At 35.9% G+C, this 19,554-nt stretch overlaps 1 protein-coding gene across 9 annotated transcripts in view; it reads left to right on the top strand.

The window, feature by feature from the left end:
* The window catches only part of Ppn (proteoglycan-like sulfated glycoprotein papilin), a 157,236-nt gene that overhangs the window by 93,140 nt on the left and 44,542 nt on the right, over positions 1-19,554 (top strand). For all 9 annotated transcript variants that reach the window (XM_069126191.1, XM_069126192.1, XM_069126197.1 and 6 more), the window contains exon 2: positions 6,639-6,699. In XM_069126191.1, the coding sequence (XP_068982292.1) occupies positions 6,639-6,699 (61 nt within the window). The remainder of the gene's footprint in view (positions 1-6,638; positions 6,700-19,554) is intronic.

Genomic DNA, 19,554 nt, shown 5'->3' with positions numbered 1-19,554 from the left:
AAAATGAATATTCAAGCAGTAGATGATTTTATTTGACTAGATGTTAGTATAAAATGTTTGAGAAAGTATTCTTTAAGTAATGTATGATCTTATTTGTCTATATATTGATTTACAAGTGTTTATGACTAGAATGCGAATTTTTATAATTTGTGGGAAGTTTGAAAGTATGAAAATAATATGCAGAAATATGTAATGTACCCAAAATAAAGTATTTGTTATGATATTTAATGGAGAAAACAAATCGTTGTTTAAAATCCATCTCTTTAGCTATGTTCATGAAAGCGTGACATTGTATTAATATCTACGGTATATTTATAATCTTCCTTTTTTGAAACAAGACATATGTTTAATATTTTCCATAAAGTATTAAAGTATACATAAATATTTTTGAAGTGCAAAGGATTAAGAAAGTTCCTCGCGTTCTCAGTAAATAATCACGAACAGGTAGTATCATCATGTAAATAGCTTGGTGTTGGTTCCCTGAAATGGACCTTCGAAAATTAGACATAAAACCTTGTTTAAACTTCGAGGTCCGCATGGAAAACAGGATCGTCGTAATTGTTCTGACCTCAGCAACAGGGTAGGACTTGGCTGTAAGCCGAAGAACTTGTCATCTGTAACGAACTCAACCGTAGGAGGTCCTCGTTAGAAGCCTTCAGGATGCAGGTTCGGTCGGTCGCTTCGCTTTACATATTCATGCCGTTCCGAATCTCGTTCGATGCGAACCGTGAATTTCACAGTTGCCAACTGCTCGTCGCTTTATAAGCTTAGCTCGTTCTTGGAATCGTAAAAGATGCTGCGTATTGCCGCGAGGGCCAAACTACCGACCTTTAAAAGCTTACAACGTAATAGAATATTCGATAGGATCGAGTTAATAGCCACGCTGGCAGAAGATTATGTCTCGTGGTTATTTTGAAGACTACAGAAATTTTCTTTACTAGTTGCTCTGTTTGACAGGACATTTAGAGCATTGTTATGATTTTATTTAAGGTAATTTTGAGAGGGGAGTCTAATCTCATATCTAAATATTTCAAGAATAGCAGATATTACATTATATTTGACAAAATGGATCATTTCGGCAGAAATGGCATCGTTTTGTGAAATTGATTCGTTACATTAACTTAAAAATCATCCTTGTAAATTGGAATTATAGATATATGTTTGTAATTCTTATTTCATGAAAATGATGTATACATGTATTTACTCTCAAGCAACAGAATTACTCAAATTCTTATAAAAATGGGGAAAGGTTTACAAGAATGTGATGCAAAATTCACATATACACTGAATTATAACAACCATAACAGAACAGTACAGTTTTGAAAAATAGTTTTAAGAATGAACTTAAGTAACTGATTTGTCTGATCCTACAGTTCACTTCTACTTAAACAATCCTATTGTTAATTAATTTTTAATTAACTATAAAAACTCGAGTAACATCAAGTTATACGAAACCAAGAGTTGAAATTTCAATCGAGTGTGTATCTTCGTGGACACCATAAGCGTGTCGCATCGTAACGTGGTTAGATTTTGTAATTGTACGCGTTAGAATCGTGTCGTCTCTTAGCGGAGCCATTTAATTCCACTTAACATCAATTTCACGTTCGCCACCCAATTAAAATTATTCACCGAGGATCAATTACCGCACCCACGTAGCATCCAGACGTCAAGGCCGAGGTACGATAAACCAGTCTCGTGTTTCAGTGAAACCGGTTGCTCCATGGTGTTTCACGCGCGAACAGAAACATTACACGAGGATTTCGCGGACGCAAGTAGATCTCTGAAAACTGCGTTCCAATTAACGCCCCCGTAGATCCCTGTGGCTCGCTGTCATGTTTCATGCAACCGCCTCGGGCAAGTATCTTACACCTGCGACCGGTTACAAAGTAATTGTAGATCGAAAGAGGTATTCGTGCGTTCGCCTGTTTCATTCGATCAAATTTATCGTTGTATGTACGTACTACGTACATGTAGAATTATGATGCAACTCGAACGCGAATATATGGAGTTTAGATGGATCATCGGAAGAAGTTTTAGTAGCAAAATGAGATATAAAAGTAATAACTCTATTTTTGAATATGTTATTGATTTCTATTTATTGTTCTATTTATATGTTTTGAGAAAATTTAGGTAATTTGTGGGGAAGGAAGAGAATGAAAAGAAAGAAGGATAAGAGGGCGAAAGGGAAACATCAAAAAGTAAACAACCCTTCAGAAGTAGTATTTACTTCTATTTACTGCTGCTGCTATTATTCTAAATTTTAATTAATTATATCATTGACAAATTATAACACAAGAGTACCTTGCAAAGTACAAGAACATAAATGTAGATGCAACTATGATCGATTTCGTTCCATCATGTAAGAGATATGTTCCAATAAAAATTCAAATTTTCCCGTCGAAGGAAAGTATGCCGTTAACCGAAACAAACATTCTTTCTTTTTCCCTTTCTGGCATAATTCACCGCGCGATAAATCCCTTTTCAACCAACGAGAGGGAGAGAGAGAGAGAGAGAGGGGGGGGGGAATGCCGGAAATAATTCGCAAAGGAAGCTGCGTGGCGAAATTTACGGGCGGCGAGCTTTTTAGCAATTTATATCCGGCCGGGGCAAGATTGTTGTTCGCCGGCCATTAAAATGGCACGACATCTCGCATTGTTCTGGGCCAATAGCACCGGTGAGCCATTTTTCACGAGAATATTATATCTTCCGACCGATAGCAGAACACGGACTCCCTTTCTTTCTCTTTCTATCTCTCGTTGCCACGATCCAATTCAACGATTCGAACAGCGAATGGCTCACGCCAGTTCCTGGGCAACGTTCCAAACCAGTGAATGACGCCCACTCAAAGAACTTACGTAACGACGCGCGCCGATGCAGCAGAAAAACACGTTCATTCACGTTTTGACGATGGACAAGCAGTCGTTGCACCGGTCGATTCAAGATATCGCCGTTTTTTTTTCATTCCTACTTACATCGATGCGCACTCGCACGTTTCAACTTCCAACACGTGTATTCGAATCGTTGTTACTTCGAAACATTACTCGAATATTTTTCGAGACGGAGGATGAAAGGGTCTGATCGATTTTGTCTGTTGGTGATTGGTTTTTGTAACACCTACTTTCACTTTGTTTATAACTTCTTTTAAGACTGTGTGACTTCTTCGAAGACTATGTTGAGTGATCTCAGGATAAATTAGAATAGGAGATAATTTAAATAGATTAGATGAGATTACAGTAGGTAAATTATGATATGCATATAGAGACAGCTGCGATAGGAAAGGATATACATTTTTTTCAGTTACTAGAATTTATCTTTAATGTACTGTTAATCTGTTGGTAATACCGTTTCAATTTCTTTATTGCACCCTTACAAGGTACAAATTATACTGCAATATAATACACATTGCTGGTCTTTTATAAATTTACTAAAAATACAGAGCATAACTAGCATAAGAATAAAGAATCTGCATATGTGTCTTAGTATTTTATAATTCACTAGAGATGACGATTTTAGTCAGTACAAAGGATATTTTGTATCATTGTTGTGTGATAATATAATACTTTAGTCCTAGAATACCACTCTTATAAGTTCCATTTTTTTCCTCCCACTAAACTTTCATCAGAAATCAATACGAACAGATAAATCTTTTTCTCCGTAAATTTTCCAGTTTCCTTAAAACAACATCCAGGAATCACTACTTTTACACGCTTTTACATGGTAGCACGACGAAATTGCGACCTAACAGCACTCGTACCACGTGAGAGCTCCTGATTTGCAGGCGGATGATACTCGCCGATAAATCAGGCGAGAAAGTAGCGAGCGTCGCGACTAATTCATACAATTTCAGACAGTTGGTAGATTTATCGGCAGCCTCAGCGCGTGCTCGCATGTAAATAGCAAGAGAGCGGAGCCTCGCGGCTGCTGCAAAATAATTTATCGCGTCGGCCGCGACGGCGGGGAACAACGAGCGCGTGATGGTTCGCCTGTTCTCTCTATAAATCCTTTCGTCCACAAGGGAGAGCATTGGCTCGATTACCCAGTGGCTCGTTCCAGTTTTGTAACGCACGGAGAATATCTTGAATTTCCAGTTTGTCAGGTGAAGACGTCGACGACATTCTTGAGATGCTATCTTATCAGCTTAATTAGATAAATTCTGAGAGTTAGAGACCTTCGTGGCTTCCATCATATATCTCACGTCGTTTTCGTTACGTATTCAGACGTTTTGATATTATTTTTCCAATTGTTTATGTATATGTATGTATTCGTATATGTAGAGTGAAATTGGGTTATATTAAAATTTTTTTTAATGTTTTATTGTGTGATAAAGTTACAACAAATTGCAAAAGAACAGTTGATGTTAAAAACATGACTTGACACTAATAGATTGATAGATTGATTGAATAGAATGATAGATTCTAATAATTATATTGTATATGTGTAGCATAATCTAGGATATGAAATTTACGATATTATAGTTGTAGTTAATCCAGAACTTAATGTCAGCATAAACCTCAATGCCAGACCTTGATACTAGTCTTAATATTAATCTACAATCTATGTTAGACGCTCAGTGGCCGAAATGGATTGTTATACACAGAATTTAGGATGGATAGCAGACTGCTTAAAACTAACATCCGGAATCCAGTCTACATTTTCCAAAATTCCATTGGGATTCCAGAGAAATCTAGAATGAATTGCAGATGTGAGACTCGCATACTAACTCAGAACTTCTTGAAACTAAGGCGCCGCACGTATTTCTCGACATTCGATAGAGCTCCCACGAAGATTCTGCGAAAATACCTCGATAGGAGTATTTGCAATTCTGTACAATTGACAGATTTCCTTTGAAGATCAATTGGGAGAAGATATATTTATATTTTCAGTTGTACAATTATTACAGTAGTGCAAATGTCCAATTTGTAATTTTTCATAGAGATTTTATAGATTTAGAACGGTGTATTTGTATGAATTTTTTAAACTTTTAAATACAATTTATAAATTCACCGTATTAAATTTTTCACAAAATATATACATATATTTTTATTATAGAATATTAGAAAATATAATGCATTAAAATTACGATCTGTTTTATCAACATTAAATACGCTTATTTAGTTTAGTCACGCAACGTTGCGTCGTGAGAATAAGAGGGTAAAAAGCTAGAATAAATTATTCTAATCTTTTTTCTCTGTATTTCCCATAGAATTTTCATCCTTATCCACTAAAAAGGGTCATTTCTTATTTTTTCATTTTTTTCTTTTTTTTAGCACTTACACCATTTACCATCTCAACTCCTCAGTTACGAAAGCGTGTCTTGACACGAAAACCTCATTATCAGACTTTTTATACATTTTTATATGTCTATGGACATATATAAATCCAATTTAAATAGAAATTTTTTACCAAACATATTATATTCTTCCATATTATATGCAGTGTGTGTATTTCTGTATCTGTATCGAATTCTCATTTCAGAAATCTTCGAATTAAGAATCATTTTTCCTTTCTCCAGTAACGGTCAGTAATATCGATGACGGCCAGAACTCGTTTCACCCAATGACACACGTAACTGCGTATCCAAGGCTGACGTAACTACTTGCGGGACAAGTTCGCGGTGAAACTCGTCGCAGCGTTCACGCAAGAATCAAAGTCTGGGTCAATGTTGCCGGCGACCAGTTTCCTCGCCGGTTTGCCTCGCGTGCATTGGTCCCGTTGCGTTTGATTTATCGTGGAAAACGACGACGCGGCTTGTAATTAGCTTGCGGTTTCTTGGGTGGTTTAATTGGCGGTATTACTTGTTGGATGGCCGAGTGATTGATTCGTATGGGTGAATGTGTGAATCGTGAAAAGGACAGATGTGAATAGATCGTGACGCAGAGACGCATGATTATTTCAGCCATAGTTTATTATTACCTGTCTTGTCTTTTTTCTATCTTTGATTCAAGTAATAAAGGGGATGTTATAAAGTGAATGTTGTAAAGTACAATTTAAGGTGCTGATTGGGTATTTATTTGACAGAATATGATTGTATCGTTGATCATTTTTATCATGACTATGACAAATTAAATATCGCTGTGGTATTACTTAAAATGTTAATTTAGATAATAAGATGCGATTGTAAAGATATTGTGTTTGTTTCAGGTTCGGATTAGGTTCGAGTCAAGATTCCCTCAATCTTTGATTTCAATACTAAAATGAATGTTACGAAGTAAATTTTGTACAGATAAATTTTAGAAGATGCCGATTAGAAATTTATACGGTATAGTTGCATTCTTCCATCATATGATCATTTTTATCATGATCATAGAAAATTAGATAATATCCTAGTGTTAATTGAAACGCTAATTTAGATGATAAAACGAGATTGTAAAAGAGAATGTTATATTTGTTCTAAATTTAAGTTAGGTTTTACTTTTTTTCAATCTTTGATTTATATAATAAAGATGTTACGAGGTAAATGAAATAAAGTATAGTTTAGGCAACGAAGTATTCATTGAGGATTTATGATTTATTATACGATATATTCGTTTATCATTTTTATCACGATCACAGCAAATTAGTTATTGGTAGGATACTAATTAAAGCGTTAATTTTGATGATAAAACGAGATTGTAAAGAAGAATATTATTTTGTTTCAGGTCGTCGGTGCTTCTTATATTTATTATAGGATTATGCTTGCACGACGTCTTCGCAAAACACGTGAGTATATAAGCTTGTTATTTTATTTTGCTCATCATTTTATTCAACTTTAACGATAATTACAAAACGTTTTCGACAGAACACCCACTCGATACATTCTTTTCAATTTTACTGTTTTTGAAATCACTGCCGCAGGTTGAATGAGGAACGTTATCGATCGAATTATCTTAATCAACGTAATTTGTACAAAATATGGAAACGTAGAATGTAGAATTTATGTCAAATGAGTCTCACTCATTAGCTCTGCTAATTTCGAATTAAAAGCCATGGGTGACCCGTCGCGTTCGATGTAAAACGCCATATTTGAAAAGAATCGATAATAATAAAATTCGGAGATTACAACATCGTTAAAATGAATCTCAATGCTTAATAAACAGTCCTTTAACATGGAATATGAAACGTATTCAAACCAAATACTACAAGGATCGTAACACGTGTTTCCGGAATGGAAAATTTAAGTAGCATATGACTATGTCATCTTATTATACGCACAATTCTTTTACATTCTGGGACTGTAAACGTATTTTTAAAAAATCGTTAACATCTCGTATCGTTTTCTGTTAGAATAACAAGATTTTCTCAAATTTCCACCTGAACTCAACATTACTCACGAATTGAATCAGAGACTTTAACAGCAATATTTTCCCAATTCGCTTTCTAGTGGTAAAACGGAAACTACTTGGCTAAAACCATTTTTCCTCGTATAAAGACGCTCGAGAGACCACGAAATGCTATTCAGGGTAAATAAAGCCCAAATATCCTGAAGATATCCACGCGGTCCCTAATTCCGAAAGAAACAATCTCGAGGCACGAAAGGCACCACGAGAAGGTAAAAGGAATAAAAACGCGCGTATGGAAGATCTCATCGTTATGACGCGAATATTCGCGTGTGAAATGGAAGTCCAGCTTTGTTTTGCTAAAGAAGAATTTCAGGTTGAGGGTAGAGGAGTCAAGGGAGAAGTAGAAATGTGGAAGACGAGAAACGATAATCTCGTTGCTCGGTCGCTGTTGCTGCCGTTCCTTTTGCTGTTCCATACACGTACCTACACCTTGCATCCGTCTTTCATGAGAAATAACTCACCGTAGGAATAACTCAGGATCGTGTTACCCCCTCTGGCCCTTTTACGCGACACTTTGCTCCATGAACGTGTCCCCCTTTCCCGTATTCTTGCCTCGAGATCAACTCTGCGGGTGTTCGTTCGAAGCTTTGTTCGAAGAAATTTCAATTGATTAATCGTCGAGGAAGCGGTTTTGTAATCGCGATTATAAAGGATGAATTGTAGAATAAGAAATAGGAAAACTCGTTGGAGATTTTGTGTTACTTAGAAGTTGGCTTTATGGCGTGTTTGTGGTTTGACTTGCAAAGTGTGATTCAGTTTAGGCTATCTTGGTTTTCTTTGAATATTCAGAAATACGATCCTCTTAGTTATATATCCTACGACGAGCACTTCAGTATTACGTGGAACGTACATATTTTCTGCTGATCAAGCATGAATTTGACTTAATTTAATTTCTAAAACGGTGAAGCTTCTAGACAATCGAACATTTAACTAAATAAGAAGCCTATTGAGGACAAATATGATAATTTAGATTTTTTACTTTTTTTTAATTCAATACTCTGCCGAATAATCTTATATTATTAAACATGTGTGTTTCTCATTTCGTTAAGAGCTAATTGTATCCTTTTTTTTTTTTTTTTTTTTTACTAAACTTTGTGGTATTTTTTAATTTGGTACTAATTATTTCTATAATACTTAGTAGGGATAATTTTCTGCCAAGGTTCTATTTTCCTAATATATTCTTAGAAATATAAATTTGCACAAAGCTCCTCAGTCAATTCATTACGCTGCGCATGTAAATAACATTATACTAAACTGACAAAACTAACTGTGAAAATATCAATATTATCATTTGCTGATTATCAACGTTCCAAGACAGCAATCTTTCCATTTCCTCGTCGATTCTATTACGCTCATTTGGAAAGAACATCGCACAATTCGGTAATGCGCGTGACAGGGTATCCAACAACATAAAATACCGGCTACGTCCATTTTCCCATTTCGAAATCGTATCGATTTCGTGGTTGTCAGGATCTTGTCATACGCGTCAATATTTTAACCGACATCTGGAAATTACGTTTAAAATCCAAGCTTACAATGCTTCTCTCTGCACAAAACCGTGATGTCTTTAACACTGACTACAGATTATCCAAACTGGTATTTTTATGAACACACTCTAAAAAAATAGAACCTACGCACATATTTTTTTCATTTACTAAATATTTTAACTAGTATTATACTTTAGATATTTTATATATTTTTGCATATTTTGTGCATTCTGTGTATTTTGACACCATTGAATTTCTCACAAATGCATAAACATCCACAGTGACTTTACTGATGGGATTATTGGATCAAAGGTCAAGAGAGTCGACACCGTCTTTTTGTAGCTATTAATTAGTATTTTCATAAATTTCAGTTAGAATACAATGGTATGTCGTTGGGGAAAGGTGTTAAAGGAATAAAAAGCGCAGAGAAAACGTTGGTAAACCTTTGACTCGCATTTTTACGACATTTTCACCGGGCACAATGGAAACGCGCAAGAAAGGCAGGAAGAAAAGCAGTCCGAGTGTTCCCATTGAGCATCGCGCGTCATTTCGACCCACGCTATCTATTTTACTTTCTTGTTTTCTCGCTTGCACATAAAGTTTATTTCATTTGTAGTAATTTACGCTGTGTTTTTCTATTACATATTTTGTACTATTTAGTGTGCTTGTGCTGTTATAACAATTAAATTCTGCAGTAACCTTCTACAATCGCAAACGTGGACGCCTTTGACAGTGTATGTGGCAAATTTGAGATAAGGGTTCTCCTGACTAATTTTGCAGGCGCAATGTACAGAGTTTACGAGGGCGAGAGTACAAATTATTGTTAAAGTCAATTATAATTTGTTCGAATTCATTATTTCGTTATTCTTAATAATATAGTTCTCCATCTATTATATCAAATCTATAATAAAACGAGTGGATTATAAAAAACAATACTGTGATGATGTGAGCTGTCCAAATAACATAATAATTCTCGTAATTAATAATGAAACTAAACCACTTACGAAATAACCCAATAATTTTCATAATTACAAATACAACCAACCAAATTTATCTAATTTACAGTTGAAATAGATTTCTCATTTCCCTCGTTTATAAATTAATTAAATATTAGCTAACTAATTTTACGCTCTGTGCTCAAATCTCTAGATCCGTGATCCACGATCTTCTCTGTTAAATAGCAGTTAAGAGGACGAGAAAATCTTGAAGAGAGTTGCGTCAATCTGGCCGCAACTCTTTAGGTCAGTCTCGTCGATCTTCGTACGTCGAACGAATGCAAATGATCTCGAGAATCTATTGGGAATCGAGCACAGTATTCTCGGAACGTGAACGTTGATAGTCGGAAGTTGTCTCATGGTTTGGAGAAAACCTGTCTCTTCTAGATTTGTAATTACCGGTACGGTACTTTTCCCTGTTTATGTGTACATTTAGGTGTATATACGAAGGATCAGAGGGTTCAAAGGATCATAAACGAAAGAAAGGAGAGGAAGGTATCAAATGTGGTACTTTAAAACTATGCTATATAATAAGAGCAATAAAGCACCGTGGATAGCGGTACGATCGGGGTTGTCACGTAACTACGTTTGCAATGAATGAAAGAAGAAATCTCCCGCGACTAATGCCCTTCGTTCTCTTACTGACTTTAAACTCTGAGAGAATATTGGAATATAAGAATATATGGAGCATAAACATAACTCGTGTATCTTGGTAATGAATGGAATTTTCCGAATTATTCGAATTTTCCGCAGTTATTAATCTTTTCGCGTTACATGTTGTGTTAAACCATGAATGTATTTATTTTCAATGAAACTGGTCCAAATTTTAGTGCGTTATATTTTTCTCAGAAACAAATCCATTAGAAACAAATCCGTCAGAAACAAAAGATATATAAAATATTTTTGATAAAATTTACATTTTATGTTTTCTCGAACTTTACCCAGGCATTCCTGAATTCTTCTTTTATGACATTTTTTGTAATAATGTCATTCTTCACTTGACATTAATCGAACATATTAATTAACAGTATCTTTCTATAAAAAATTTCCTCTTTTCCATTTGTACAACACTTCCTACATCAATCTGAGTGTCCATAAAAATAGTTAAAAAACGAGGATATCATAACGGTACCATACGAGGAAAAGATAAAGGACGATTATACAGTCCCTGTCTTCCAATGAGGAAATGTGGTGGTGGCAGAATTTACGAGGAGCTCGAATCCGTATCTATCAGCCGCGATGGATTAGGAATGAAGTAATTAAACTCCTTTTGCGAGTCTCCATCTCTTCGTGCTCGTTTTCACAGTATCCAGCTCGTAAAACGAACGTGAAGAGATTTTATGGGCCATTTAATAGAGTAGATATATTTTTTGTCATTGCACACAGAACAGTTTATTTTGTAAAAAGAGAACAGATCGTCAAATCCAATTTTCGAATTAATACGGAAAGTAATTTTCTAACGAATCGTGATAAAACGTGGTTAATTCCCTCGATGCTTTTAAATGCAGTTTAAAGTCATTTGGTTATTTCGGCAACGTTCTTTCCTCGGTGTTCTTAAGCCACGTGTTCTTAAAACGTAGCAGGAAATGGAAATAAAGTTGCAGTTCGAAAAGTTGCTGCTCAGGTACTTTTTGGAATTACGCCTTTTCTTTCTTGCAATGCTTTCTTTCTCTTTACTTTCTGTAAACGTTAATTTTCGTACAGTTCTCGCTTTATATTTGGCTGTTTCGCTGTGGTGCACATGTAAACCGGGAAACAGGTTAGAAGCAACTTTTAATTGTATCTCTGTGGAATAAGCACCGAATGCAACAGAAATTTCAGCGGCAAAAGGAAACGCGCCAAGTCGTAGCTTACAGGCTCCGCAATAGTTAAGAAACACGATAACTTATCTGTGATTACCCTCGTTGTGACCAGAATATTTGTAAACGTTAATTACATAAGTAACTTTAAAGTAATCCGATAAAGGTTCGCGTTTATGCGCCACTATATCTGAAAATCAATTTGTAAAATACTTCTCTGAATAAAGTTACTTTATTTACTTTTGAGTTTTAATGAATCTGTAAATCACTAAACTTACTTTCAATAGAATTCTCATGAAATATATTAGCCAATTCCTTAAGCACGTTGTTTTTATAATAATTCTCTAAATAGTGATACTTGCTAGATTACAAATTTTTATGGATTTCAACAAACATTTACAATATATCCATACTAAAGGACAGAAAGAAACAGAAAACAAAAATACTTTTGTTACTACGGCTATGATCCCACAATAAACAATTTTCTACATAGATCACCCACCAGCTCCACCATAGAAACCACACCAAACCTCTATCACTCACAATTACCCAAGATAATTGCACGCCAAGATATTACATAACTTTAAATGTACACAGATATACAAAGGTATAGAAGATATCCAAATTAAAAAGATGCGAGAAGATTGTCCATTTAGATCTCATTTCTCGAGCCGTATTCGTAAAAGCACAATTTGCATTAACACAGTCCAGCGACAATACTTGGGATAGATCCATCCACACAGAAAATACTTCCCCAAATAAATCGCAGACACAATCACATAATCGTAACGCCGTTTTAAACGAATTCGTTTATCCCCAACTCGTCTCTAAATTGCACCCTCAATGTCGCGTTTAAGCCTACCTATTACCCCGAGCAACGCATCGTACATCATCATTACCAAATCCTGTTAACTCGTCCGTCTGCCAGAAATCCCGCGATTCGGTGTCGTCCGTGATTTACGCGAGCGGGAAGAAAGGAAGAAGAAAAAAAAGAGGGAAGTCTACAGGAAAAAAAACGCGTTCGTTAACGCGGCGCGCGGTTGCATCGCGCGAAGGCTCGAAACGACGGCTCGTCAACGAACGAAGCAGCGCGATAAATTCACCGTCGTGTCAGAGACATTCCCATTTCGCCTGTGTTATCGGGCCGGATCTCGAGTAGACGAAATCGTCGTGGCAATTTGCACGATTCGAGCACGGTTCGTCTCTGCGAGCAGTCAGACGAGCGGAATGTATACGCGGTGATTATTAAGGGAAAGGCGTGGTGGTGTGTACGGTTGCTTTCGTTCATGGTTCATCGACTGACCCAAGCGACATCAACTTCTCCGAACCATTTAATTAACTCTTCCCTAACCGCAATCTCGTATGACCGTCGAATTTCAAGGACCAGTGGCCATCGGAGATCCTAACGCATTTCATGAGTCTTCGAACAAACGTTTGCGGCATGAGATTTGTTTTGCAGACACATTGTAGGTAAATGTTGATATTTAGGTACACTGGTTGGTACAGGAAGTATATCATATCTTAGTAAAGTCTCTGTTAATGAAATTCTCGAGTAATTATTCTAGATAATTCTTGAGTAATTGCGGTTAATGCATGTCCGGCGTGGTTTGAATGAGTTTGCGGGTAATTATGTAGAAAATTGTTTAATGGGGATTGGAAGAGTAAAATGAATTTTTAGTTTACTGTTTTATTGTTTTAAGTACAGTGGCTACAGAAAGTATCGTAAAATAAGTGGAATGAGAAGTCTGTCTTGGTACAAGTCGTGCTCCTCGATTTGAAGTTGTTTGAATAACTTCGTGTGAATACTTCAAATAGAAATGTGAAAGAATATTTCAAGTAAATGACAGGATAACACTGATAAAGGGGTGATGCATGTTGCATGAATTCAGATTGTTCGACCAATTAGAATGAGGTTTAACAATGAAAGTGTTTACTCAAAAACATGGAACAGTGGTCAGTATACGAAACGTGATTGTAATATTTCACGGCCTCCAAACCGTGTGCATAACTTCAACGAGCGTGTAATGAAATGTGGGTCAGAAGTTAAACGAAATTTGAAATTGTCCATTAACTCTTTCAGGAACAAATTTATTTATGTCAGTTAGAAAGGCTATTTTTTCATTAATTATTCTCAAATTATTATAGAAACATTTTTTCGGATGATTTTATAAAACATATATAATGTACAAAAATTAGAACAAATACGTTTATTACTTATTATAAAGATTAGATTTTATAAAAAGGTTAATTAAAATTTATCTAACACGGCATTAAGCATGAAGTTTGGTTGTATCGTTGGTTAATTAAGGCGCGATTATCTAGAAATTTAAGGCCAAAGGGCTGGAGATAATGCTGTATGTGAGTCTTTCCAACGATTCCAGCTATTCTGGAGTTCCACGAACGCAAGTACCAGAGATGCAGTAAGTCGATGCATTTAAATCCTCGTTTTTGTTGCCAGTTCTGCTCCACCTTTCATAACACGAATTCATGGTGTGCATGATTAATGATCTCCTTCTTGCTAGGAGAAGTTATCGTTCTATTGCTGAGACATTGCTACTAAAAAGCATTCGTGCTTATCTAACCACTAATGTCGCGATTATTGGTCCATGCTCCACGAAAATGTGTTTTAGGCGTGTACATGTTATAACGACGTTCTCATGGGAAATTATGCGGCCGATAGAACTTTTCGTCGTTTAGAAAATTTTGATTGCTTCTTAACCTTTCAATACTACATCCATGCAAAGTTCACTTAATAGAGAACTATATATCCCAACTGGGAAAATTAGTCAAAGGGGAGTTTAAATGAATGAAGGTTATAATTTTATTAACATAGTCATTCAGTCATCTCAAACTGGGATTTTGTTATATAGTTATGTTTATTTCTTCTGTTAAAAGATGGCTGTATACTACTGCACACACAAAATATGAAAAATTAATGTAATACATGATTTCTCACTTCAATTTTTTGTTAAACATCTTGAAACATTACGAACTTTTTTCTTCGACAAAAATAAAAGATTATATGGAAGATTAAGGTATAAGAAGCTATCATTTTTTAGAAATAATCAAAACGAAAATGAGTGAGAAATGAATCGCTTCACATAGTATTTCAAGACTAAAATAAATATATGAAAACTAACATGATTTAAATATATTTTTGTAAATTTCCAGGTAGGATAATAAATTAAAAATTTTCATACATAGATCTATAAGAAACTTTATCTTGACACATAGCATACTTATTCAAATTTAGATGAAAAATTGAAACGACTTTCGAGCTTCCATATTCTAGTCGAGAATATTCAATCTTCCATCAGCTTCATTCACGTCAGAGATCTATCAAATTCGCTTGGATTTCGATTCGACGAAAAAAAATTCTCTATAAACGTATGAAATCGTTTTCGAGTGAATATGATTTCCAATAGAATAGAACGATTGATGTGTTTTATCGAGGTGCGAACGAGAACGAGCCCGACAGGTAAACGTATACGATCGAGCAGCTTAATTCACTGTCATCGAGATTATGTTAATCTCGATGCGGAGAAGCGGTGGCTCGGCTGAGTTATTCGATCGGTGGTCGCAGAAAGCCTCTCCTGCGGATCGTTGCCCTCGGGATATTGGATTATGTTTCACTGTTAACAGGTTACGTTTCGTATCTCGTCACGGCAGACGTGCGACGCGCCGGAGCCAATGCCACGGCTAATCGACTACAGGATCGATCATGGAAACGAGCGTGATCGACACTGTCAAGATTGCCGAGCCTCGATCCGTGTCGATCGTCCCTTGTTTGACCAACGATTCGACAGCTGATGAAACCTACTGAAAGAATCGACACCGTGATTGAAAGTTAATATAGTGTGATATTTTGCCTTGGTATTTAGCATGATAATTTTAGGATTCGCTGCTTTTGTTTGGATTTTCCATGCATTTCGTATTTGGTTGATTTGTACAGGAAATTTGAAGAATGATTCCAACGGAAAGATTCCGTGAGGTTTAGAAACTTCATACAAATTTGTGAAAGAATATGCTAGAATTAAATAAAAATTAAGAATGCTAGAATTGAAAGTTAATATTATATGATATGAAGTTAGTAATTGAGGTATATTAATTTTAGGATCCTCCGGGGCGGATTTTCTATTTTAAATGATCTGGAGGAAGTTTCGAGAATATTGTTAATAGAAAAGTTTCATAGAAAGTTTTCGTGAACTCGCAATCAATGAAAAATTAATCCAATGAAGAAAAGATTTTGTTCAATTGTTAATTCGAGTACTGAACTTTTGAATTCCATCCTTATTACTTTATATTGACCATAAAGATAATTTAATAAATGCAATATTTATTATACAATTTTTTTCGTAAATTGAAAACTTATAGAGTCTGAAATATACAGTTTTGTATGGATTGCATATATCTCGCGAGATAGAAGTTGAATGAAATGAAAGGCCGTTACAGAGCAGAAACAATTTCTTGGTGCATTCCATGGTCATTTGGACAGCATCGTTCTGGAATGGCGACGCGTCAAGCCGCAAAGGTGCGGACGTTGCACTTCCTCGACGCGTAACCACCTCGTATTAGCATAAATTAGCCGGTCGTCCATGGAGCGTCGTAAACCTTAACAATTGTAAGGTCCCCGCTTTGATGTCAGAAACAGCTGAACGATCGTCCGCTTTAATATAGTGAAACGGTGAAACATTGCACCGGGTTAAACGCATTCTTTGACATAATTTGTGTAATTGTGGCACGGCTTTCGCGAGTTTCTAAATGCTCATACAGGAATGAACGCAAGCAACCAAATGAACGGTGAATAATTCTCCGTCCACATTCTATAGCAATTTCTAACCAAATTGTATTCGTCTGCGGACTTTTGAAAACTGTCGAATAAGGATGGAACTTAATCGCCATCTAATTTTGATAATTCTACCTTTTCTCTGTAGTCATTCTTATCAAATTTTCAGTTCCATTCACGGAAAAATTAGAATTTTAGAAGGAAAGAAATTGTATAAAAGTCGAGGTTCAAACCTTTAAATAGTTGAAAAATCATTTTCGAAATGTTCAATAGAGTGCAAAAATACACGTTCAATTCTACGACCAAATAAAAGGACAGTTTTGATAATATGGAGTTGATTATTATTGAACTATAAAATTGCTTATCATGTTTTTTGTCTGTGATCTTCAATCCTAATTGAAGTTTTAACTTTTTGTACTTACAAATCTATTAATTATTAATTACGTTATTACCCATTAATAATAACAACGCAATGAAAAACAATGGATCAATATCAAAAGAAGATATCGAATAATACAAAAAAGAAAGAAGATGCAAATAGAACACATTCCAATTTCAATCTAAAATTCGGCCTACCATAAGATGGTCATTGCCAATACGAGAATATGATACGATACAGGAGAACTATATATAACAACGAACCATTCTAACGAAGCTTTACGAGTCATGAGACAGCGTACCACGAATAAACGCACAGTCACCAATGACAGACATCGACTCGACTTGCGGGAACTGGGTTAATCCAAGAATTCTTATTCCATGATTAACGAGAAAAAGCGGCTAGAAAACCCGGCAGTTGTTTTAATTGTGTGTATCCAACAGAAGCAACTAGGCTGCCAGAAGTGAACGCCGTCTTGCAATTTAGTCGAGCCGCGTCTGCTAGTCTGGCGCAGAAATAGCCGATCATTTCACGCGCGTGTCGCCCGATGATGTAAACGTAAACCATACAACAGTAGCAGCTGGCTTCGCGTACACGGAACGGTTAGTCACCGTTTAAGAAGCCGGTTTAATTACATGATTTATCGCGAGCTAGTCGTGATCGCGGCTATATTGCTGTGAGAATTGCTGGAGACCCAATTTTCCCCTTTTATTTTTCAAAAGATCCCTTTATAGCTGCGGTATCAAAGGGAATGAAGTGAGTCATTGATAATATTCGAGATCTTGGAATCTACACAGCTGCTGGATCAATCTTAGGAACTGTGTCATCGCTTGAATTGAGATCACTTCTTCTCGGGAATCTTTCATTTAAATTTCTTAGCTAAGAGCTTTTTTTGTTTGTTTGACAGAGTGACTTTAGATTAGGAATATTTGGTTGATTGTTCTACTAGGAATTTTGTACGATGTACGAAGAAAAGGATGTAGGATACTATTACATAGAAACACTTAACAATTTTTGATAAACGTAATTCTGTATAATTCTAAATTTTGTTCTGTATTCTGTATATTTAAATTATTTAAATTTTGTATCCTTCTAAATAAATAACAGATGATCTTCATTTGAAGGAATTTTTATGAATTGTCAATTGGTTCATATTTACCTTAACTGACTCGGATGTAAGTTTCACGAAGACAGACAATTTTCACTTCAAGAAATTTTGGCGAATTAACTCGTACACACCAGTCGTACGATAAATCTTTCAATATTAAACAAACATATCAACTATTCATATTTCTACTCCGAGGTTGTATTTTATTATGTATCATCAATAAACTATTCTTAAAGATTCGAAGATATCCTTAATATCCTTGATAATTTAGAACATAACCTAAAAGTCTACTGACCTAACGAAATTCCAAAATATCCAATATCTCAAATACAAAATTACGCACCCCACATTCACCTCTCGCTTTCCTTCATTGTAAATCAATCCCTACCATTGGTTAACCTTTCACTTGAACCGCGAGTAACTCAGGCGAGCGAGACCGGAAGTCCTTACCAGCCAGAAGAAAGAACGTCGAAAAATTACGATTCTCCGAGCGACGACGCATAAATTACACCAGCCACCGGGTGTTCGCCGTCGAAGAAGAAACCCGGCGTTTTAATCTGCACGGTTTTCCCTATGACGGTGGACCTCTTAGAGAGGTGTTTTGCAAAACGGAATCGCGTCTACGGGGTTTTATAGTCACCCACGTTGCAGTCGTGCCATTATTATCGTCGTATATTCTCACGTTACGGTTCCACACGACACACGGCGCAGATGCTCACTGGAAAGAAAAGCCTCTGAGTCGACTCATGCGGAAACGCTGACGACACTTCTGGCCCATGTGTTCTCCCACGCTCCACAAAAATCCACGTACAGCTGCACGAAACTTATTTACAGCCTGCCAGTCTGTAATCTCTTATTTTTTTTTCGCTGTATCGCGGAGGAACGGCCGGAAAAAGCGCCACGAGGAACAGGAATATGGAACCCTTTGAAGCTTGATACGGCCGACGTAGAGACTTCGCGACACATCTTTAATTGCGACTGGAGAGACTGCAAAGGGAACGAAGAGACTTCCGTAGAATTAAATTCGTCTTAAGTTGCGTGATTTTTCTTTTGCTTTCTTTTTTCTTTCATGTTAACCGGTTGCGGTTAGAGAGTGTTTTAGAATATGGACGATCGAAGATGGTTTGCTTGAAGGCTTCGTCGAAATTTGAAGCGATGATTCTCTGTGGCGTGTATAATAACAAGTAAAACGTTCCGTGTAAATTTAACAGGTCTTTGGAACTTTTGGGATAATCTAAAGTTCGTACAATTCTTAGGAAATTCCATTAGCCGATCCTAAAAATTTTGTAAACTTGGAACTTTTGCTATAAATTTTTCTAAGGAGTACAGAAATTTTAGCATTTTCAAATTTTGCAACTTCGCAAAGATTTCTTCCAAATTCTTCAATCTTTTCCAAAACTCTAATTTTTGTAATTTTTCAAAAATTCGGTTTTGTAACATTTCAAAAATTCAAAAAATTTCATAACTTTCGATTTCTTCCACAAGAAGTACATAAATAACAACGAATATACAAAATATATATCAATATATATTCAATATATATTGAAAATACAATTAGTGTATTTGAGGAAAAAGGAAAGAAGGAAGAAACATTCGTGTAGTGTTTACCGGCTAATCTGAAATCGAACATTGGCGTGTCAGTGGATAATTGCTTCGAAATTGTTTCGTTGGAGGCATCGTG

Source organism: Bombus flavifrons, chromosome 13 (genome assembly GCF_040668555.2).
Source record: "Bombus flavifrons isolate JBK064 chromosome 13, iyBomFlav1_principal, whole genome shotgun sequence".
Taxonomy (NCBI): domain Eukaryota; kingdom Metazoa; phylum Arthropoda; class Insecta; order Hymenoptera; family Apidae; genus Bombus; species Bombus flavifrons.
This window is presented reverse-complemented; position numbering and strand designations above follow the sequence as displayed.